General features: G+C 32.6%; 1 protein-coding gene across 3 annotated transcripts in view; it reads left to right on the forward strand.

Moving 5' to 3' along the window:
* The window catches only part of LOC117117549, a 94292-nt gene that overhangs the window by 53505 nt on the left and 14550 nt on the right, over positions 1–26237 (forward strand). For 2 of the 3 annotated variants that reach the window (XM_033261875.1, XM_033261876.1), the window contains exons 8-10: positions 240–348; positions 966–1060; positions 5450–5567. In XM_033261875.1, the coding sequence (XP_033117766.1) occupies positions 240–348; positions 966–1060; positions 5450–5567 (322 nt within the window). Of the gene's footprint in view, positions 1–239; positions 349–965; positions 1061–5449; positions 5568–12840; positions 12994–26237 lie in introns of those variants that run through there. The other variant, XM_033261877.1, reaches the window with a different exon arrangement.

Below are 26237 nucleotides of genomic sequence, written 5' to 3' on the forward strand. Positions count from 1 at the left end.
TGCCATCATGACACATTCATCAGCTATCAGTACTGTCCATTGTGGTCACATGACTTTGTAATGCTGATGCAAAGTAACACCCATGCTTTTATTATTTTATTTTGTTTTTTATATTAAAAATTTTTACTTGTATTTGATTTATAGTTTATTAATTTATATTATTAATTTAGTGTTTTCAATGAATATTTTATTTATATATAGTATTTCATTCATCTTAAGCATTTAATTTATTTTCATAGTATGGTGTCAACGTACATCTAAAAAATTCACATGGACAAACGGCGCTAGATATAGTTAACAAGTTCACATCAACAAAGGCAGCACAAGAAATTAAACACATGTTAAGAGGTATGATATTGACGCTGCTTTAGGGAAATAGATAAGGTTTTATCTTCATTTATTGCACTCATGTTGCAGGAAACATCATTCATAATCATCATTGTTATCATCATCATAATTATTAGCATCTTAATCATCATCCTCATCACTAGTATCATCAAAGCCATCATCTTACCCACCACCGTCAACGTCATATCTATCACCTTTACCGTCATATCACCAGTGGTGGCTCCGGAAATGTGCCGATGAGGGGCCGGCATGTCTAACAGCGGGGTCTGAAACAAGAGGCTGACTAGAACCTTGATCAGGGTCCCGGAATAAAAATCCCTGGTAGGGTTGATGGTGAGAGTTTTTATGGCTTAGTAAGGCCCAAAATTGTACTTTTAGACCACAATATTAGGAATTGGCAATTGGCAGAAAACGTTTTGGATAGGCAAATTAATATGCATGGCGCCCCCTGTCTTCCGCTGGCTCCACCACTACTTATCACTCTCACCATCAAGTACAACATTATCATTGTTATCATTATCTTAATTATCTCCAACTTAATTATCGCCATCAGTTATATCACCATCATCATCTTTATCTATGATAACCCCATGATTATTATTTACTTACATTTTCAGAGGCTATAGGTGGGTTCCGAGCGAGGGCACTGCAAGACTACTGCAGAATCCACGATAGGTCTTGTTTATCATTCAAAGCAGGTGAAATCATTAATGTAAGTTTCCCAGCCTGATTTTTTTTGTTTTATTGTAATTTTATATTATTATATATATTTATGATATTTGCTAATTGGTTATTTTCATGGTAAGGTGTATTATGAATGTCCTCCTGAGTGGAGAGAAGTAATGCAGATAAAACGCTTTGCTCACGGACACAAGCGAAATGCACAGCGAGGGATTGAAACCTCGACCTCCTGGTTGGGAAACCAAACTGTTCCCGCAGCGCCAAACCACTTCCACAGTCAATCAATCAAGCAATCGCCATCATCATCATTTTAACTCCATTCTTAACTATACTTATCACTACTATCATCAACATCCTGATAAATATTTGCTTTTTTTTGTTATCAATAAATGATTACCTTACTAATTACTGTCATTATTCTTTCATATCTTATCTGGGATAGTAACGTTGTGTTGCTTTTTGGCAATCCGACCAACCAGCCATTAATAAATATATAAAATGATTGATATGATATGATATGTAACTCTGAGGGTGTAACATCAGTGCATACAAGTCAGCCTTCAGCAGGATTTGACACATTTACTAGATTAGGATTCAAAGTTGTGTCAACCAATCATTGGTAGGTGTTGTTGACAGAAACAGAATGAAATATGGTAAAAATCATCTGCCCACTAATATGACTTACTGCCTGGGCATAAAGGGTTACTCTCTGAGGCAGCTGGGTGCAGAAGAAAATGATGAATGTTCTGAAATGGGATCTTCGAAACAAGAAGATTAAGTCTAGCCCAGATGGGTTAGGATGACTTGTCTGTCAGTAGTCTAGCCCAAATGGCATGGCATGGCGTGTCTTGTCGCCTATACACCTGTCAGGGTAAAGGCTCTAATATCATGAAAGCAATGGCTAAAGATTATCTTTCTGTCATATTGTTTCTGATTCTATCATGTACATTGCCCTTAAATATCAACCTAGCTGGAAGGTTCACCCTCTATAAAGATTGTTAAAATAAAATAAATAAATAAATTGGACTAATAAATTTGAACAATTCAGTTAAGTATTTAAATTGTATATAATTATTGTATGTAAGTTTGTACTTAGAGAATTAAACCATAGAAATATTCCTTCCATCTGTGGTGAAATATATGGTTCCTAAATAATTTGCAATATATCATTAAAGTGGGTAGCATTAAATATAAGGATTTTCCTAGTGAAAGGTTTATATATCACCAAGAACTTACCTCTGCTGAGACTAAACCTGGTCTTGCGGTATGATTGCACACCAGTAGTCTCGGTTTCCCATTGCTGACTCCAGCTTATGTATGTTATTGAGGTTGGTACCTTGTTTTAGCAGCTATGTATTTTTTTTCTGAATTTAATAATCCATAACAAACAGCATAAAATCAATAGAGTTAATGAATTTGGAAGGAGAGCATAGTTTCTACCAGACAATTATTATAGCTCTATACCAAATACTAATTTGTTATGGACTTGAATTTTTTGCTAATAAAACCAAAATAAACACTGCCCTCAGTTGTGTACTTCTATTAAATACTCATTAATATCATCACCATCATCTCAAATAAGAATAATATTAAAGTATATAAATATAACAATGAAAGAAATAAAAGTATAAAATAATTTTGAAATATGCATATACCAAATTTAAAAAGTTAATTTACCCACTTTACAAGTGATTGTATTTACAGATAATTCTATAAGGAGTAAATTGTTTTAACACAAGCATAACCCCTAGTTATTATTTATACAAAATGTGATTTTAGTTCGTGAGCCCTGGCTTTCAATACCTGTTTTGTTGGCTCTTGGAATGCAATCAATATTTGATTGTAATTGATACACATGTTATTGCATTCTACATATTGTGTTTAATCTTTTGCTAGATGAATTGGCAAACTAACAACAACTAGGTCTATGCATAGAGGTCGAGAGTTTAAAAATCATTATAATCATAATATGTTAGTACTGAATGCTATGTATTAAAAATGGTAATTATTATCATTATTGTAAACAGTAACAATTGACTTTTTGAATTACTAAGTAACACTAACAAGCCCCCTGACCCATCATCATCATTGTGGGGGTGGATTTAAAGCAGCCTTGACAGGACCCTCGCTGCAAGTAACCATAACATTTCTGTGAAACTAATGCTGTATAAAACCGAAAGGTCCACTGATTAATCTCAGATAAGAAAGTATAATACATACTCCAAGTATTGAAATACACGCCATCGTGTTGGGATTCAATATTTCGACATTAATTATGTCATCATCAGGAATGATGATGATGACATAATGATGACTGATGATGACATAATTAATGCTTTATACCTGCAATTATTGTAAATCAATATTATGATTTACAATGCATACATGAAAACAGAAGAATTATCATTGTCATCATCTATATCAATGTCATTGTGCTTATCTTCTTTATCATTATCATCATAATCACCATCATCATCATTAATATTAAAAAAAATATATATAAATAGATAAAAAATATGCTACAGGCTACAGCAGAATTCTTGTATTGTTTTTTAGCTCATATCCAAGCCTCAAGTACTTACATTAACACCTCATTGCAATGAAGACAAATATATAGAGCTGAAAAACATGGTAATGTTGAAAGTCATGAAAAATGGCTCTCAGCTGAAAGTCTGTTGCAATGCCATAAGAAAAAAAAGCTGTAATTGGGAATTTAAAAAAAAAATACAGAATGAAGGAATAAACATAAATCAATTGTAGTTGGATGGAGGTTTTTCAGATGTTGAAATTTATATAATTGAGTGGAGGTGTGACTTGCCTTCAAATTCCAGGTAATAATAATACTAACATTTTTTGTAATTCAAGAAATAACACCCCCTCATTTTTTACATATGTTGTGAAGATGAGCTAAACCAGTCACTCCTCGCAAATCATGCTTTGGAGATGATGACCAAAACATGTTGAAATGTCAACTTTTTCAAAATCTATTTTATTGCATTAATATAATATATGTATACATCATGCTGTGTTGCTATTTTCCCATTTGAATTTCCCAAAGTTGTAAACATTTAAGCCTGATGTCACATTTAATGTTATTTGAACAGTTGTATGTTTAAACCTCTGTAACTTCACAATAAAATTTATAATTTAAATTATTCTTTTACCATTTTATAACTTTCATTTTACTGACTGGTTTGGATTGTGTTTTCCACATATAAGTTAAACCTTAAACATTATTAAATATTATATAAATTTGTAAAAAATGATTATATTATACAATAGTATGTAAATGATAAAAAGCTTGTTTTTATAGTGCTTTAATGTAAACAGTAGCAAATGAAAAGTGTGTTGATGGATTATTTGAACTAAAATATGAAATAGATCTGTTCACACTAGTTGACTTAGATATATTGATCCCATAGTTGGAAATTAAATACTCGGGCCTCATTTGACATCAGTACACATACGAGATAGATAACACAGCTTAAGATGTAAGAGTTCGGTAGATTTAACAAAGCCAGTCTATCTACCGTGCTTAATAGACATTACTCAACTTTAATTCACCGCCAACACAATACTCCCACTCTACTAATCATAACGTAAGTGTTACAGTTTTGGTTGAAATTACGACCTTTTATTGATTCTTATCAGCTAAACTTTTGTCATAAATTTAAAGGTTTGATGTCACCTACTTGTGTCTGTGATGTCATTGACTTGTACGTACTGTATATAGTTATTATTTGTTGTAAATATCTACACTTGGTATCATATATAGTAAAAAATAACTGTTTTTAACTTGTCAATGTAAAATTTTCATCCTGATGTATATAAATTAATTTGTACCTAAGTATCAGTGGATACATTGTAGAGTTGAATACTGATGCATTAATAACTAGGAGCTGTGATAATATGTAAACAATAATAAAATTACTTTACTAATATTTTTAGATATTCAAAAACCTTTTAAAAAAATATATTCAAAAATAACCCAATTTTTTATTTATTTATTTTTTGGGGGGATTGGGGAGAAGTGTTAAGCGAAATACAAAACATCGACATCTCAAAGTTAAAATTCAGTATTAATCATGTAACATAAGCCTAGTTAGAAGGATCTTGTCTTGTTAATAATTGTCATTATTTTTTTATACATCTGTTTGATTTGTTGTTTTGAGGTGGATTTGAATCCTGAAGCCCATTGGTTAATATTTGTTTACTAAGTTAGAGTAACCACTCTACAACTATTCATTCAAAATGCGGGTGTTTTATGATATTTTTAAAGAGTGCTCATCTTCAAATGTGCAACATTTGCTGGCAGATTTTGATTTCAGTAAATTGCTCTTTTACATACCATCATTCTTGTGGAAAAATTCAGATTGAAATTAGACAGATAAATCACAATTATTTTTTTTTGTACTTATAGATCCTGGAGCAAAATTCTGATGGACGATGGAAAGGTTCAAAGGAAACCGACCAACAAAAGGCTATTGGATATTTCCCAGCAAATTTGGTTGAAATTATTGAAGATGTAGCTATGCAAGGTAAGCAGTCTTTGTATTTACAAATCCTATGCTTCAGGAATTTGAAAATATGCTTTTTTTTCATTTGAAAAAAAGCAACTGCAAATTAAACTGAGTTATTTTTAATGTTTTTCAAAGAATTGGATGCAAATGGGTTGGTTTCATCAAAGTAATTGTTATTATTAGAAATTTGTTAAAGAAATTAAATAGAATAGAAAATTTATGCTTATAAAATCCAATATTTTGTGGAGTAATTCTGTAGTTAGAGCTACAGATTAGATGGAAATAACTATAGAAGTTTAGTGTTAAAATCAGAACGGGCTCACACCTATTTCATCATAAATTTATGTTTATTGTAGCGCATATAGAAAATGAAACTTAATGCTAAGAAACATTAAGAAAAATTATCCTCATTGTTCGATAAGTATGAATATCCAGCAATTTGGCCTATATAATGAATTTGTTCCCACACATCTATTAGTAAAAAGTAATGAATTTGTTATTGTATACTGTATATTTCCAGCATCTGTAAAGTTAAGTGGGGAATAGAGTAAATAGTCAGCTCTTATCAAGTAGGTACTAATATTTACCCTAGTGTTCCACTGAAAGTAAATCTTATACAAATTACAACGTATTATTGGTCTCAGCATGTGCAAAAAAAAAATCTGTTTATTGACATAAAACAATGCTGACAATGATATTGAGTGAATACGGCCTATGCAAGGCTATCTATAGCTGGTCATGTTTACAATGTATACTGGAGATAATAACAATCTTGCAATAATAGGTGATTTGTTTGGTAGGTACACACTTCAACGAAACTACTGCCAGGGTTGAACGATAATGACAGATATCAAACACATGCAGATACATTAAAGATATTGGTACCATAGCTCAAAAGAAAGCTCAGGTTGTCTGGATTTTAAGTTGTACTGTAAAGATAGTTACTTAAGGTGTTTGTGAAGCTACTTATTGAAATTACGGAGAACACTTAAAGCTGTTGTGAGTAACTTGAGAAGTGGTTAATTTTTATGGTGCAGTCAAGGGCCATGGACCTTGTGTAATGGGGGTCGGATCATGTCACTGACTTTAATTGAGTTCTCATCTACTCTTTTGTCAGTGTGCCAATATCTCACCTGGTCTTATGGAACACTTTTTCTCTTGTTTGTATTAAATCTGCCTGCTTTCCCATAAGCTGTTTCTTGTTACATTGTACAGACCATGTGAGGGCACTATATAATTGCTATTTATTAAGTTAAAATATTACATTGAGGGCACTCTTGACCCCCTCATAGTTTCACATGTACTTGACCATGTCAAAGGTTGTGGTAATAAACAGGCATAGCCACAGTTTTTTTTATTTATTTATTCTTTATAGAAAGATTGATCGTTATGGTATAAGCTAATAGTTGTTAAGTTGAAATATTACAAAATGTTGAGGGCACTCTTGACCCTCTCATAGTTTCAAATGAACTTGACCATGTCAAAGGTCGTTTTAATAAACAGGCATAGCCACAGTTTATTTCTTCTTTCTTTATAGAAAGATTGATCTTTATCATGGTATAAGCTAATATTTATTAAGTTAAAATATTACAAAATTTTGAGGGCACTCTTGACCCTCTCATAGTTTCACATGCACTTGACCAGGTCAAAGGTTGTTTTAATAAACAGTCATAGCCACAGTTGATCTTTGATAGAATAATAATAATAATAATAATAATAATAATAAGTTACATTTATATAGCGCATATTATGCAGTGCCTCTTTTAAAATGAAATTATAGAAAACATGTTGACAATACAACAGTAAGGTGTGGTGGGAAAACAGCTAATTACTTCTGAAAAACTATTACATTTTACTAATGTTTTTGTTTATTATGCCTCAAAGTACTGCATTACACATATGTTAATGTGCGTGTGAAGCTACAAGGTTGCTTATATTAGATTAAAACTGACATGATGAACAACAAAGATTAATTGTAAAATTGATTTCACTTCCAAATTGTATTGACTTCGACAATAAAATATCGGATGATTAATATTATAGTGAATAAAATTATAGAGTGAATATTGTGGATTGTGGTATTTGATGTTTTTAAAATGTATCCCATCTGCAGACATAAATTCTTTTGTTTAATCCCGTTGGTGAAACATTAACGAAAGTTGCGACATTTAAACTTTTAATATCAGCATAATGACCTCACTGTTGTTAATCAACACCACTGTATACATTTTAAGTCTGTTCATAAATACAAGTCTATTTTGGGTGACATGTTAAACTTGTGCATGTGTCTGACAGTTTGCTTGTATGTTTTGTTTTCTTTGACGTGCATGAATGCAGACACTGTTGGTCCAAGATCATTATTTCATCATCATGTGCTCTATATATAGTTAGGTATGATTGTTCAGAGAAGAATTTGTTATTGTCATTTAGAATCTATCCTAAGATCCTGGAATCCTTTGTATTCCCTTGGATTTTTCATTAGGACAAGTTATTCTCATAGCATTATGTTATGCATGGCAAGATGGCGATTTAAAGAGTTTTGAATGTCCCTTTTGTTTTTTGTCTGCTAAACTCCTTGATTTTATGGTATAAAACTTTAAAAGGAAAACTTTTATGGCCAATTGTAAGCTGTTCTCGGTTGCTCTAGAACTAATTCCCAAAGAATTGTTAACCAATTTGATGCTGTTGCTGCTGTCATCATGGTTTTGCGGATGTTCTGTTGGCTATTGTGTTAATGTATGTTTGTGCATTCTTATCATGTAGACAATTATTTAAGAAGATTGGACACACATTTTCAACAAGAGCAGTAACAAATGACAACACCTTGTCAACAGCCTAATTTTCAGAAATGACACTAACCTCCATTAAATTTTACAAGTACAATACTACCTCCATGCTCCTTAGTAGGCCCACAAGAATTGTGGTAACAACCTACTGAATGAAAACATTAATTCTTTATTAATTACTTCTGCGCCAAGGAAAGGCTGGAGGTGCTTCCCTCTGTGTACTGTGCCATTGTAGATTATATGAAGGGACGATCTTAACAGTTTATATCAATGTTTAATAATAAAAGAAGACAAATTTCAAGAGAAATATTCATAATAGTTAATAATAATAATAATAATAATAATAATAATAGATGGATTTATATAGCACAGATAAACGAGGTCTCTATGCGCTTGGGACTAGATGTTGCACTTTTCAATAACTTTCTCCTCCCCTGAGGGTCACTTCATGTCCACCGCAGCCAGTAAACTGGTGCACTTTCATCTGTCCATGACAGGGGCTGAATGAACCAGTACACCGGGGTAACCCCCTACTCATCTCGAAAAATGTACTGGGTTCTTTAAAGTGCATATGAGCATTTGTGTACACTGGGCCTACGGTTTATAGTCCTTATCCGAGAAGACCACCACCAGAACTATAGGAGCGAGCTGGCCGCGAACCTGTGCCGATATTGTTGGCTGTGATCACAGTGCCCCTGCCTTAACCGCTCAGCCATTTGGCTCGCTTAGTTAAATAATGTATTGTAGAAGATAAAGTTTCCAAAATGCAGTTAGGCCTTTTTCTGTATAAAGTATACTTTGTTGATTAATCACTATCACAATAATATTACATCAGTACTGAATAATGAAGATATAATAACAGTACAGTAGTAGTCGATGTTCAATGGCTGTGCACATTCGTCTTGATGCACTTTTCAGGACCGCAGAAAAAAAAAGCGAAAAAAAGAATAAATGCTTGAAATTTTTAGTAACCATAAAGCATATTGGTGATGATCAAAAGATATCCTATCCACGTATGCTTCAATGTAATAGAAAATAAGTAGACAAAATAAAAATAACATTTAAATAATGTTTAATTGAACTTGGTAATACATACCTATAATTGCTGTACCAAATTGCTATCATAAAAGTTTATAATTGAAGTTGTAGATTTGCTTTCTCAGTAAAGCGAGTTAAGGAGATTTTAGGCAGGCAATTTGGTTTACTGATTTAGGAGGTGAAATTTCATAGTACTGTATCTTTAACATAAACTGTGACTAATTACTTTTAAAAAGTGATCCACTCTATTTTAAGCCTTGTAAAGTCAAATTTGTATTGGATTCCAGATTTACTATTTATTTGAGGATTATTTGTTCAGAAATGACGGCATGTTCAGACGTTATGCGTTTGACGGCTTGTTCAGATGTTGCTATAGCGATACATGCACTTGGTGGTTGTATCAGAGAAATTTCAGTAGATTTATAGGTCCATGGTAACTGTTTTTGAGTTGAGTCTTTTGTAGAGTATGTTATTTAGTGCCCTGCACTATACACCATACACAAATTACATATACCTCATAAATATTAGCAACATTACATAGGTCAATTCCACCTAGTAAGGGTTGTAGTATCTTCCATGCACATGCCAAATTGACAGGTCATGGGGAAAAAAGTACTACCCAAAATTGACTACCACACCCCTGGCTACATGAACTATATGTAAACTGTGTAATACTACCCAGTATGATAGCAGTACTTTTAAGACTAACTTGTATAAAATTTAATCCCTAGCTTTTGTCAACACAGTGGACTTCATCGGCAGGAGACGTACAAATGGGATAAAAAAACATGTATAATACATCAGAACACCTCCCTTTGTACAGTTCACACTGCTTTGCATTAATTTATCTTCTCTTCATTAAAAAAAAAGTCATTTCAGTAGCTTACTACATAGTTGAAAATATTTAATTCATATTTGATAAGTAATTTCCTATAAATACACACATATAATCTAATGCACGCTTACCCCCAGTGATTTATAGGGGAATGCACTTTCGAGAAGCGTTAATGTGTGACTTCTATACCTGCTGAGTCCTTTATAGTGTGAAAAAATCATGATTTATATTTGGTATATTGTCAAGGAAGGTGTTTTTTTTATATCATAGTTTGTACAATCAACCAAGTAGAGTTATTTATTTCATTTTTTTATATTTTGTTTAATTCTATCACCTTGTGCAGCTCACTTGTTAGTTATAGGATGAAATTATGCTCTATACGTTCCAACAAATATTAATTGATTTTTCAATGGCAATTTAAATTATATTTAACACATGAATCTACGTGCATTTTCCTTATACAATAAATTTTGTACACCACTATAAAGACGATCCCCCTGTATTAAGAGGATAGGTCTACATTTTATCTATGCAGGGAGGCTAAATATATTTTTTTATCAATACCGCTAACCCTTGCTAACTCTATATTTTTGTATGTATCAATAGTTATGAAGCAAATTACGTTACTTTTTATGTAAGGGCACATGGCATAAGTAGATGACCTTTATTTGACCCTAGTCAGCAACACTACAGACTGACATCAAGTACAAAAGACCACATGTGATTGTTCTAAACCTATTGTGCTTCATCAGAGTTGGTACTGCAATTGTTAAGGAAATGCTTGTGTATGTGTATGATGAGCAGATGGAATCAATGTCATTCTGAAGTTGAATGTATCTTGTAAAATGATTGACAGATGATTGACGTGAAAAAATAACAAGGTCATCAAATGATAAAGTAAGAGCATAGCTATGTCAGCTAATGGCTGGTGGTGGCCACTGTGTGTGTAGTGAACTGTGAAGATCCTTTCTCATGTTTGGTCGTTTGTTCAATTCCGATTACTGCCCTCTCTCCCGAGTTACAATAGCATACTGTCTTCAGATGAAACGATAAGACATTGGTCCTGTGTGTAATGTGGTGCATGTGCATGTTGAAGAGCACAGCTACTGTTTTCTGAAAAAAAGATGTTTGTGTGATTGTTTATTCCCCTGTTTACCAGAAAAGGAAATCCCACTGGAAACTGGTCTTTGTACCTTGGTAACACATCAAAATATCCTCTGACCCTATTCTCAGACATTAAATTTTAAAAACAATGAAATACATACATTCTACATTTTTGTAAATCTAGATCTGGATTTGTGGAGTGCTATATAAAAACGTACATATTATTAATATTATTATTATTATTATTATTATCATTATTATTATTATTTCTATTATTATTGTTATTGTTATTATTGCGCAGGCATTCTAAGTATGCACAGTAGTTATATTTTTATAATAGTTATATTTTTTAATATTTAAGTTATATTTTTATAATATAGAGTTATATTAGTTAATGGTTAATGGTTTTTAATTTATAGAGCGCAAAATACAAAAAGTCTCTAAGCGCTATCAGGCAAGTGATGGAACAGAAACCAAAACCACAAAATAAAAAAGAAGTGAAATTTGAATACCATGCCAGCACCCAAACCGAAGTATGGGGATACGCCCTCATCGCTGGCTAGGGTTCAATCTAATTGAACTACAGTCAGCACCTGTTGAGTCTCGGCCATCCCGGATTAGGTGATTATAACATAGATGGCACTGTATCTAATGATTTGCCTCACATAATCCCATGGCCTAAACAGATGGAAAAGTATTTTAATCATTGGTTTTATTAATGTTATTATTATTATTAATAATATGATAATGCATTGTGAATGAATAAGTTACATCATTGATATCTTATCTATAAAAGTCAAGCATACCAAGCTGTCCTTGGATTAACCATTGGTTCTATTAATTTGCTAACTGTTATGTAATTAAGCTTGACTTTAATTTTGAATGCTTCATTACTTTGTTGGTTTTAAAAAACAACATTAGAAAAAATGATTGAGATACCACTTACTAAACCATGCATAAATATGTAATTGTTTATGTGCATAAATGCATAAATATGCAATAATATCTATACAAAAATATCAGTCTGTTTGATTTGATACAGTGAAATCAAACATGAGCTGTTTGGTTTCGTTTTTTATAAACTATGATTATAATTAATATTGGGGCCCAAGTTGGAAGAAGCCATTACTGAGAGATCTGATTAAATGAGATTTTTCAACACATCAAAAAACTTTGTTTTGCTGTGCATGGTGATAGCCATTATCAGCTTGCTTACTTCAGGGAGATAATAATACAGTAGTAAAAACATGCAAATGTAATAAATTTGCAAGAGATAGGTTAGTCGCTGGGAGATTTTGGTTTCTTGTGGGAGACCATCTCAAAATCCGGGAGACTCCTGCAATTCGTAGGAGACTTGGGACCCTGCAACTCGTGGGAGACTTAGAACCCCTGGTTAAAAGTAATTGCTAAGTAATAATGTATTGGCTCACTGAAGTGCCATCTATCATTAAGAAAAAAATTGTCCCTTTGTCAATAATGGAATAATCCAGCACAGATTAATTTCGGTGTGCTTGAAGGTAGCACTGCTTGCTGTTGAAGTAAACATTGGATTTGACCAGAACAACCTCTCTCGCACTTGTCAGCAACAATTTCCGTCTAATAACTTTTCATATGGAAGCACAGAATGGTTTTGTTTACCTGTAACTGGCCGCCTTCGTGGAGCCTTCACCTCTTACTATAGGTAGGTTTGGTAAAATTTCTACTGTAAATTTAAGGATTATGGGAGTAGTTTTCTTCACTTTCTGTATATAGAAATTGGATGAAAATTTGTGTTCACATCATTATGGGTTAGAGGGTTTATATCAGTTTATCTCTGGAGTTATGTTTGGCAGAGTGCCTGCACAGTGTTGTGTGATAGAAGCCAGGGTTCAAGTCTTTAAGGGAGACCAATTTATAATTTTTTATTTTCTTTTATAGTCAGTTGGTAACTTCTAATGTGTATTGTATTGAAATATCAAATTTTCATTATTTATCTCGATGTGGAATGTCACCCAACCAAAACTAATCATATTAGATATATTATTTATTAGTAAATTAATGTTTTTATATTACTTATCATTAAATACAGGTGATTAGTTTTCGTTTTTAGTTACAGGCTTCCTTTAGGGACCAGGGTTTCAGGAATTCCTGGGGTTTCTATTAATGCTCTTATTAATGTATAATGACATGTTTGTCTCTAGCCCATTTAAAATAGTTCATTGTCTGTAGTCAGTGGTTTTAACCAAAACCTTAATGAGATATCTATTTACTTTTATTACATTATCTTATTTTATTCAGTTTCTTTGAATACATTCAGTAACATTTTATTCATCTAAAGGCATCATAAAAGAATGCTACCATGTTTTTTATAATTTCTTAAAGTATTACTCTTATTGTTATTAAGATAAATTTCTGGATTAAGCTGAAGTTATTGACTTTTATTTGTAATTTTATTAGCTCAAAATACAAGCAATATTCTTTACTTTAAGCCTTAGAACGAAATGGTCAAATAGACTGCACACGTCACAGGCTTTTTTTTACCACTGTTTTACAATTTCAAATAGAAGATAATCGGCAGTAAAGAGGATATTTGTTTGATTGAGGATTTCTGATTGTTGTTTTAGCCTGGGGATATAGAAGCATTTAATAGGAGGAATTAGTTGTTGATTGGTTTGATGTATTCAGTCTGATCCAACACAATATCCCAAGCCAAGGTCCCTTGTTGAATGCTGGGCAAATATAAACTTGTTTGTTTTTGTTTATAAGCAAATTTAATAGCCTTGTAAATTCAAAAGCACCTTTGATGTTGTAGAATTTGCCCTTTTTGAGTCAATGTATTGGTTATTAGTTTGGGGTACAGTTCATGTTTTGTTGTATTTTAAGTACTGGCTAAGTTCTGAAGAGGCTGTCCTCATTTATGTTAAGGAGCTAATAACAGTTGCTTGTTTTCTGCCAGTTATTGTTTACTTTAGTAAAAACACATTATATTGGATTTTTTGGGCTCAGTACGAACTCCAAAAGTATGCATTTTCTTTTAGCTTTATAGCGTATGCGGATTTTATAAAGTTTGCAATGACGATATAACGTGTTTAAAGATTTTCTGTGTTAAAATTTGGTAGTTTTACAATGCATACAGAACCTAAAGTTCTTATATTCTATTTTACTATAAGATTCTTAAAAATTGATTTTTAAACTATACTAACATGAGAAAGTTTACAAAGGTTGTACAACAAAATGTAACTAATGGTAGATTTAGGTTAATGTGTTAAAAGAATAATTATTCAAGTGTACAGAAATGTGAGTAGTAAAATTACCTTTTGTTGGCATAATTTTTGGTAATTACTTTGACATTGAGTTAAGCTTCCAGTTTGTTCAGCTGGAGTAGAGTTTTGTTAAACTACACTCACTCATTAGCTGGAGACAGGCCAATACTGGAGCCGCCGCTCGTTGTTGTCGTGATCGTTTTCGTCCTGATTACTTGATTCAAATTCAGTCCTTATTACACTCCAGTGACTTTGTGGTAATATTCCATGGAAGTATTTGTGCCAAAGATTTTCTATTGAGTTAGGGATAATTTTCAATGCAGTAATGAACAATCTGAACAGTTCTTAAGTAAGAGTACTCAAGATTACTGTTTGTTTTGGTGTATTTTACGTTTCATTGGTGTCAGGTCTTCCTTAAGACCTGTAAACTCCTTTTCAGTTTTGAAATTCTAGGAGTCTGAAGGACCGGATCTCAATTCTTCCACTTTGTAACAGAAATAATTTGATGTTTGTTTTCTAGTTCAATAATTGTAAAATGTAACAAGAAATGAAAACAATGTTTTAAAGAGATTCTACCACTCAACAACTTAATTTTCTAATATATTTTACAAGTGAAGTAATTAAATTAAAGGTGTTTGAACCCGAAGTTGTAAAATCATTCAACCTTTCTTCCCTAAATCTCAACCAGTGGCCTAGTGGCACTGAACTAAATCACTGAATTCTCCAGAGAATGGTATCAATAAGAACTCTTGTCACCTTACAAGAGATTAGAAATTTGGCACCAGAAACCATGCATCTTTATTCCCAACAGAGAAATAGAAACATTGAAAATTAAAACTATTCCTTGCTATAGTATATCAAATTCCATACTTTACTTGTTAGTAAGACATGAGTTCCATTATGTAGCCATCCATCACATTTCATAAATGGTGGTATAGGTATTTGCTTATGGGATGTAGATATAAACTGAAATTCTTTTTATCATTTTAGCTTTGGGATGACAATGATACTATGTATAAAAATTCTTCTGGGTTTTAAAAACAGATTTTTCTTCTTCATCTGTTGCCTTCAAACAGTGTATCATAGTTTGCATTACTGATTTCAGTAAATTCACTTACGTTTTGTATTTATATTGATGGCGTATTTAGTTTAATTCATTTTACCAAGGGTCCCAGTCAATCTTGATGTGTTCTGATGGGAGGATCCCCCAAAAAATGTATAAAATCCTAGATAAGACATAGCTAAGGCCAAGTAACAAAAAATCCTTGTTTCCCATCCTGGGTTTTTCAAAAAAATAGTGAGGGAGATATTTGTTATTTTTCACAGTTTGGCAAAATGTGTTGTTATAAACAAGTTTTCAATAGTTCTGTCATTGCTTGTCTTGCTGTAATCATGGTCTTTAAAATGCGTTAGTACGGTGATTGCAATTTCGCATTTTTCGATGTTAAAAAAAACGCCAAAATTTTAAAAATAACAAAAAACAAAAAAATTGATGCGGGCCCAAAAAATGGTGAGGGAGTGGACGGGAAACAAGGAATTTTTGTTATTTGGCCTAATATACTGTAGTATATGAAAGTACTTAAGAGCTACAACACGCAACTCGTACTTCGCACTGAAGTATCACTCAATTTTTTTTAATACAGTGCTGAAAGATTAGACAAATGGACAGGGATAGATTTGAACCACAGACCAAAGATCCCCAAGGCGCAGTGTACATGCGGTCATAATATCTTAGATACTAACAAAGAGTAGGTGTATGTCTCTCTCAGACCAGACCTATTTCCTACAGCCTAGCTTCTGAGAATCAATTATGAACACGTTTCTGGTTGAATTAACATGAAATAAATCTATAGACCCCTGTGTGGTTTGGAGCCATGTTCCTTGTACTCATTTTCACTATCTCACAAACCAATCAAAAATTCACCTAAAGAAGTGCAAGAAAGCTTAGAGTATGTGTCTCAGCAATGTAAACACTAGCTTACAGTATGTGTCTCAGGGCCTGTTTCTACTGGAAAGAAAAAATTGATTAAAAATCGTTTTTTTCTCGCAGTAAAAACAGGACCAGTTTAAAAAAAAGCAATTAAAAAAAATCGATTAAAAACATGCAATGGATAGCATGTTTGAACGGAGATAACTGATTTTGGCTGTGCACTTTTTAGCATATAGATAAACATAGGTTTATTAGGCGGCCATTTTGAAATCCAAGATGGCCGCCATAATGACATCGGATGAGGTGGTTCCTACCAAAAATTGAATGCTATGACCATGAGGAGCATGTAAAAAAAAATTGGTGCTTTTGTCCGGAACGTCCACATCCAACTGCTAAGCTGCCGGACTAAATGGACAGGGATAGATTTGAACCACAGACCAAAGATCCCCAAGGCGCAGTGCACATGTGGTCATCATATCTTAGATGCTAACAAAGAGTAGGTGTATGTCTCTCTCAGACCAGACCTATTTCCTACAGCCTAGCCTCTGAGAATCAATTATGAACACGTTTCTGGTTGAATTAACATGAAATAAATCTATAGACCCCTGTGTGGTTTGGAGCCATGTTCCTTGTACTCATTTTCACTATCTCACAAACCAATCAAAAATTCACCTAAAGAAGTGCAAGAAAGCTTAGAGTATGTGTCTCAGCAATGTAAACACTAGCTTACAGTATGTGTCTCAGGGCCTGTTTCTACTGGAAAGAAAAAATTGATTAAAAATCGTTTTTTTCTCGCAGTAGAAACAGGACCAGTTTAAAAAAAAGCAATTAAAAAAAATCGATTAAAAACATGCAATGGATAGCATGTTTGAACGGAGATAACTGATTTTGGCTGTGCACTTTTTAGCTGCAACACAATTACCAGGTGAAATGTGACCTCCAGGTCAAACCCTGCAAAGGTAGATTGTATCATACATAAACAAAATGATTACTTCTTTTGTTCATGTCCTAGGCATACAGGACAAACTAAAACGTCAACAAATATTTGGAGTGACAAAATTACTTGTTTTGTAATAATTTTGTGGGGGATATTTGAAATCCGCCTCTCTGCTCTTCTGGGCCTACCATTGTCTTTGTTCGTTCGCTCGATCGTTGTGCAGTTGAGCATAGCCGAAAGCATTCGCTTTCTCGCCGCACACCTTATCCTCGTTATCATGACCAAAATTCACGTGAAATATATTGTCCTGTTGTGAGAAAGAAACTATACAGATTGGAAAATGTGTTGTATAAACAAAATGGTGACATAATTTCGGACACCGATTTTCGTAAAAGCAAAAATTCAGTTGCAACGCGGGCAGGCTGTCTAGGCAGTCATTAAAAAAGCAATGCTAGCAATGCACCCTGATTTGTCTACAACGCAATCGGCAGGTTCAACCTTCCTTTCAGCTGTCGGTGGCTGTGGCCGATAGGGTGGGAAGATTTATGGAAACCGAGCTTCAGTGAGTTTGTCAAACCTTTAGTGACATCTATCTTAATTACTGAACAATTTATTTCATTTTACTGTTTTTAGTTTTATATTATATGTTCATAAGTTTTCTCTAAATTTTCTCCCATATTTTATAGCTATTTCTTGGAATATAGTAGCTTCTTTTTTCGGACCCTTTATGCAAAGTGATGATGCACAGAGACCGAGAATTCCCACCCCACCTGACGTTCGCACCTGGTACTCACCTGGTAGGCGGTCACATGAGAGCAACTCCCAGCTGTTAAGCTTAAATAGAACGTCTCCTTTTTGGTCATCAGATACTTTTTAACATTTTACACATACATACAATCATTTTATTATTTTAAGTTGTAATGTATTGAAGATTACACTTTTTTTTTTTATAAGAACACATTTTATAAGAACAGTGAGGCTGAAATTGCTTAAAAATTAAGAACAAAATAAGAACAAATTGAGGCTGAGGTAAAATTTCAAATGAGGTTTATATTTTTAAAAACCAAAATATTATATCTGTACATTATGTGCAGTAGGTGAGGCTGTAATACCCTCTATAATACAGTACAGGTAGGTGTACCTATCTGACTTGGGGGTCATTTTTTGCGGGGTCACTTTCACCTCCATTCCAGTACAGTGCATACTGCCGTACAATTAAATAATTTTTTGTTTAAAAGGTGTGTAAACTAAGAACAAAATAAGAACATTTTGAGCCTGAAATCGACCAAAAACTAAGAACACTGCACCTGGGCAAAATTTTACTGGTTGTAAAAAAGTGTACTACAGTAATTTTTAATATTTATTACAATTTTTCATTTTTGGGTGTCTTCGGTTGTAATAGTGACGAAGGCAAGCCACGCCAGTCACTCCTCACAAATCGTGTTTCGGAGATAATGTCAAGTCATGTTGCAATGTGAACATTTTTTAAATCTATTTATTGCACTAAACTTAACTTTATATGTCTTTGTACACCATGTTGTTTTTTTCCCCATTTTTGATGTTTTTTTAACAATTTGGTGATAATCTCTGAACGAGAAGTGGCCAAAATCGTAAACTTTGAAGGCTGATTTCTCAAATGCCATTCTTTAAACAGCTGTATGTTGAAATTCCAGTGACTTCATAATGAAAAGTCGGATTTAAATGATAACTTTCATTGTACTGTTTAATGTTTATTTAGAGGAAGAAGAACTGTCCGTTGCATCAACATGCAATATGTCATCTAATTTTTAATTGCGATAATATTTACCAGGATCAAATAAGTTTTTAATTTCCAATAATGTTTTCAATCGGAAATAATGACTTTAATTAAATAGGAAAAAAATTAAATCTATTAAGTCCTGTATAGACTATCAGTGATATGCCTAAATATGGTCATGATGACATCATATGACTATGTACAGAAACAGCATGACTATATATGGCAGACAACAATTCTTTTGCAAAGAAAATTCGATAAATCTTGGATGAAGCTTAAAATTTTATTCAGTCAATTCAACACAGACAGGGAAAAATATAGCAAAGTTTCTTTATCTCTTAAAGAAGCTCATCCCTTGAATGGGTACTGACCTCAGTTAGGCCAAGGCCTCTTTCTCTAGTCTACTGCCATCTCTCTCTAGGACAGGTGTATAAATAGTGACCCTGATTGATGAAATCTAGCCTAGCCTACAGAGACTGCTAGCATATTATAGAAAGTTCAACAGCATTGTAAGTGGCAAGGCTAGTACATTAATTTCAAATTACCGTAAGGTTTGTGTTGTGGATTAAGGCAATTTATTATAATAATTGCTAACATGGAGGTGTTGGCTATGTGATGTAAAGGTGGATACACAAATTTCCTTGTCACTTTCAGCTTTAATCACCAGAAATATATTTTTTATCACATCCCTATAAACGAAGAGCATTAACTATTAACATACTTTTTAAAAAGCTTCATTTTAAAAGACCTGTCCAAATTATCAATTTAGGCCAAGTGAAAAAAAAAAGTAGTTTCTTGTCCTAATATTTTGAACAAAGGAGAATAAGGGCACTTTTTTCCCTTTTTTTTTACTTCAAGATGGCAAATTCAAGATGGTCAATGGGAAACAGTACTACTTCCTCACTTTTACCAAGTAGACACATTGAAAGCAAATAAAAGAAGCACTAGACACAATTCATAACATGTATCCCCAACCACGAATGATCGAGAGAGGAATTTTACTGATGCGAGCCAGATTTTCATACATTTTGTAAAATAAAGGAAATTAAAAAAAAAAAAAAAAAAATTGGAGAGGCAGGGAAAATGATTGTGCAAGGGCAAGAGAAACTAGTAATCTTTTTTACTTGGCCTAACATGTATAATTTCTAAAAGGGAATTTAATATAATAATGAGTGGGAGGAAGTATTAAATGGCACGATGTAATACAAACAAAACACCTGTAATATCACATTCGTTAGAATGCACTTTGATTGTAATTATATAATCCATACACAAAATATTCAAAATGATTTGGCCACTAGAAAATTGACAGAAGAGCTGTTTGATGGACGTCCCTAGTGCCTTAAGTGCCTCGAGGTTGTGCCAACATAAGGTACTATAAGCCAGAATTATTATTATTATTATTATTATTATTATTATTATTATTAAGGGGATATCGAGTAATTTCTAACGTAAAAGAAAAATAAACAAACAATACAGAAAGAAAACATTACATGAACTGAAGGCAGGATGATTGAGAAACAAATAGCAAAGAGACATGAAATTTAATTACGAAGAAAGATAAAACCATTGCAGACATTTCGCACTTTTAATTGGGCATGGACTACACCGATGGTTACTGGTCAAAGCAATTCAATGAGGTGCATTCAATAGATCATTAGAAATGATGATCCACTTAAAGTGTCACTAACAATCAGCACATCTTAAAGAAGCTCATCCCTTGAATGGGTACTGACCTCAGTTAGGCCAAGGCCTCTTTCTCTATTCTACTGCCCTCCCTCTCTAGGACAGGTGTATAAATAGTGACCCTGATTGATGAAATCTAGCCTAGCCTACAGAGACTGCTAGCATATTATAGAAAGTTCAACAGCATTGTAAGTGGCAAGCCTAGTACATTAATTTCAAATTACTGTAAGGTTTGTGTTGTGGATTAAGGCAATTTATTATAATAATTGCTAACATGGAGGTGTTGGCTATGTGATGTAAAGGTGCATACACAAATTTCCTTGTCACTTTCAGCTTTAATCACCAGAAATATATTTTTTATCACATCCCTATAAACGAAGAGCATTATCTAAACTATTAACATACTTTTTAAAAGCTTCATTTTTAAAGACCTGTCCAAATTATCAATTTAGGCCAAGTGAAAAAAAAAGTAGTTTCTTGTCCTAATATTTTGAACAAAGGAGAATAAGGGCACTTTTTTTTTTCTTTTTTTACTTCAAGATGGCAAATTCAAGATGGTCAATGGGAAACAGTACTACTTCCTCACTTTTATTAACTAGACACAATAAAAGCAAATAAAAGAAGCACTAGACAATTCATACCATGTATCCCCAACCACGAACAATCGTGAGAGGAATTTTACTGATGCAAGCTAGCCAGATTTTCATACATTTCTTAAATTAAAGGAAATTAAAAAAAAAAAGTTACCGATGCAAGCTAGCCAGATTTTCATACATTTCTGAAATTAAAGGAAATAAAAAATAAAAAAAAACTAGTAATTTTTTTTTCATTTGGCCTTATTTGCCAAAATATAGAAAAAGCTTACAAGCGCTTTTACCTTGGACCCCACCAAGAAAAAAAATCATAAAATTAACATGTTACTATTTTGTTACCATTCTACACTATACAAAAATAAATTTATTATTATTATTATTATTATTATTGTTATTATTATTATTATATTGTGAGGTTTCTGAGACCAGCAATATAGCGAGCATTATACAATTAACATTGTAATGAGACTATGCTTATGGATTACCATAGGGTACAGTAATTCTGTCTTACTTGCAGAATATACTCATGACATTGGATATTGAAAGTATTTCTGTTCGTTGAAAATATGGCAGGAGGGAGGGGGTAAGGTACAAGATGGAAGGATTTCTCCTTGTACAGCATACTAGAATATTTATTGGTTCAAATGTGTCATTCTACATCGGTCTTAGAATCTACCCGACAAATTAAGTTGGTGCTTAATTTGATGGGTTATAATAGTCAAGTCTTGAATATTTCGTGTATTTACCACAAGAAGACAGGCATATTGTAGCTGCATTCTGGACATTTTATCATGGCTTCTCTCTCCACATTCTAAATAAGATTTCTGATTGATGCCTCGGCATTATTCCAAACGTTTTAAGTACGCGTGTTGTCATCTGATTATTTTCAAAGCACATTCGTTTGAAGAAATTCTTGCAGACTTAAAATTATCATTCTGGACTTTCTGTTCTATCTGTCCCTGAATATTGTGTAACTTTGTGTTTATATGTTTATGCGATTTCAAATCAAAATCAAATCAAATTTTATTCAAAAATATTGTCCTTGTAGCTTTCCAGCTAAATTGTGAATAATAAAACACTTCAAACATTTTGCCAGTATTTGTAATGGAGAGGGTAAAGAGACGCATTTATCGTGACATAGAATGTAAGATACGACAATAAAACTGATATTTATTTATAAAAAAAAATATTTATTTATAAAATAAAATTTTAATTTATAATTAAATATTACATATTTAATATATCTTTTCTTTCAATTTAATTTTATGAGTTACTAGTGCAATCAAGGTCAAATATTCGCATCAACAATATATTACCATTATTATATACAATAAAGACAAACCCAAGATAATAATGCAATTATTAAATAAATGGACCAATTCTATCGTCGTTAAAATAAAATTAAAGTATACCTTCCTTAATATCAGATGTTGTGGCGGAGAATGGGTTAATGTTTATAGTTTAACTGCAGTACATATGTATTAAATTTATTTAATTATTTTTGTAAAGTACATGTGAAAGATATATAACTATCATTTTACATTACAAAATTATAAAAATATATCTTCTAGAATGAATTAAATTAATTTCTTGTTCAATTTACGTAGGAATATACGACAAGTAGTTCATAAGAATTTAATGTGATGTAAATGACATATTAACCATGAAATTTCACCTCTTCCTGTAATCTGACATGTCGGCGTACTAATAAATCTCAACCGTTGTAACGAGTGCAATTTTTTACCACGCAACTGCAGCAATCTCTCATTATTTTATTGAAATTTCGTGCCTGTGGATATCCAAGAAGTAATTTAAGTTGGTACTTAATTTCCCATAGCTTTCTTCTGCTCTAAAAATCAAGCTTCTGTAGTGAAATTTATGCTTTGCAAGATTCCAAAATTAATCACACTTTTGTTTATAGATGGCAAGAGACCAATAATTCTATTAATACAGGATCAGGGGAAAAATTAAGTGTAAAATTAGAAATTACTGGGCCTGGTTATTAAGGACAAATAATTAAGCTTATTATTTTTCTGATTAAATAACCACCTGTGTAGGATTTGAACTTTGCCTTTTATAGTTCATCATCATTATTGCACTCGTCCATTCAACTGTGCTAATCTGTTCCTTTAAGCTTTTCAAGTTTTTAGGAACAGACATCCTTAGGGAATTTATCAATTATGGTAGACCCTTAACTATTTATAATTCACCTTTTTTGTACTTTTAATTCATTATTTGTTAGCTTATCAAAAAACATTAGATGTGATGTCGTAGCTTTTAATATAGCATGACTATATACCAAAATATCAATGTACAGAGAAGAAAACAAGAAGAGGGATATTATAGAGGGGAAAAAAGCCTATGGAAAGAAAACTATAACAGTTTGAGGCTGCCACAGTAACCACCACCCAATCTACAACATATAAAGTATAATAATAATAATGATAATTTCACTGGGGTCCTTCTGGTGGTGATTGGGCAGTATACCGGGAGAAAATCCCCTACTCACATAGGACCAACGGCATAAAAGTCTCATCCGAAAAACTTGTATTTCAGGCCCTAAACCTTACCGCTCGCTCAAACTCACAGCTCAGGTCTTGGTGAATTTGATTTTGTTTACCTTCAGTGCTCTTCAGCAGTCATCCATCCAACCGTAATGCCCTGTAATGTTCCTAATGCACGCAGGATATAATTTATGTACAGTATAATATTTGATGGACTAGACAGTTTGTCAATTGATTTCCATTCCATTGCACCTGAACAGATCTTCCAATGTCAATAACCCTGGGGCCAGTTCAGCATCCTATGGAACTTTTTATGCCTAGACAGACAGACCAATAATCCTAATGCATTGAAGTTTTGATTTTTAGACAGTAAATAAAATTAATTTTTGTTTAGTATGATCAACATTTTTCATCAATTTCAAAGTTTAAAGCATACTCTTCTGTAATCCTATCCCTCCCATTTTATTTTCATTCATTTATTTCTTCAGATGATCATTCATCATTCATCCATCCATCCATATACTTGCACTCATTCATTATTTTCATTGATTCAGTCATTCATTCATTTATACATTCATTCATTCATATTGTACATACATTCCTTCATTCATTCATTTACTCCTTAATTCATTCATTCATTCATATTGTAGGCATTTTATTAATTCATTTTATTCATCTAGCATTTCATTCATTCTTTCATTTATATATTCATTCATTCACACAATTTTTTTTCATTCATTTATTCATTTACTTATTGATTTGCTCATTCATTTATAAATTCATTTAATGCTTTTATTTTTACATTCATTCATATGTTTTTTTATTAATTATTTACATGGTGGATAATTTCTTTTATGTCTACATTGTATTAACGGTAATTTTTAACATTATACTGTTTAACTACAAAGAATACTGAATTCAATTATTTATTAATTATCTTGTTTATATTTTCATGCATCTTACCTCAGTAAATGTCAATTTAGAGTCCTACCAAATAATTAAAATTGAAGAAATACAGATCTGCTGTTTATCGAATAATTAAATAACAATTTACAACAACATGGCAAATGTTTAACGTATCCACAACTCTTATTTTTACAACTATGTGATTGTGAGCATGTGTGGAGAATTAGCATTGTGACTTGTTAAACTGGCTTTGTTAATGAACCAATTCATTTTATCACTAACAGCAGCTCAATCAATCAATCAATCATTTGTATTGCGCCAATTCCAAGAATTATTATTAAAGGCACATTGAAGTTTGGTGAACAAATAAGTCTTTAAGTTTATTTTAAAAGAATCAAGGGAGGATGAGTCTTTAGCAAATGATGGTAGTTCGTTTCACAGAGAAGATGCTCCACAAGAAAAAATATGACCACCGTAAAGCTGGTTTTCCACTAGGCGAATTTATTCGCGCGATTCAAAGGCGTCGGTTCGGTTCCTGAGCTCTGATTGGTTGCACACTTTTTCGCTTCGCAAAAAGTAGAAACAGTTTGAACTACCAATTTCGCTGAAGCGAAAACTCCGATAGGAATGTGAATGCGCATATGCATAAACGACGCTTTCAATTCGCGCGAATAAATTCGCCTTGTGGAAGACTGGCTTTAGTCTTAGTACGGAAACAAGGAACAGCTGCTGTTGTTGTTATTATTATAAGTGAATTATTTACAGAACATGTGAGTCAGAAATTTTAAAACAGACTGATATTTTTGTTATCTCCATATCCAATTTATTTATTCATTAAACATTTATAGCATAAATAATTTTATGAAATCTAGTAGAAAAGTCAGTACAGTATAACATAAAAATTATTATAGAAAATAAGATTCATATTATGTCTGTTTTTCTCCCTTTTTTCTTTAATCTAAATATTTATCTCAGTATCTAATTTATACATAGAAAATGGAAACCACATTTTTTCCTAAAAACAATATTGTAACTTAAATGATTTATAAACTAGTTGTCTGCTCCTTAATATGCCTCACAAAAACAATTCTGCATCCGCTGCGGAATATTTATCAGAATATGTAATGAGAGAATAGGAAGCAAGCTGATGTGACAAATATGCAAAAAAGAAGATAAACCATGCACAGAAGCAATTAAATCATTAACTCTGAGCGACGATCTCTGACGATGATTGATGTGCTCCACTTGAGTCGTCCTGCATGTTTCTTATCGTTGGTAGTGTGGTCCTTGTGCCGTTGTGCGAATGATTCTCAGATAACGATAATTACTCGTCTCATTTGTGTGGCTGAAACAAGGTTTTAGTGTTAAGAG

The sequence above is a fragment of the Anneissia japonica genome, unplaced genomic scaffold, assembly GCF_011630105.1.
Source record: "Anneissia japonica isolate Jap-2015-1 unplaced genomic scaffold, ASM1163010v1 scaffold287857_len828801_cov194, whole genome shotgun sequence".
Lineage (NCBI taxonomy): Eukaryota > Metazoa > Echinodermata > Crinoidea > Comatulida > Comatulidae > Anneissia > Anneissia japonica.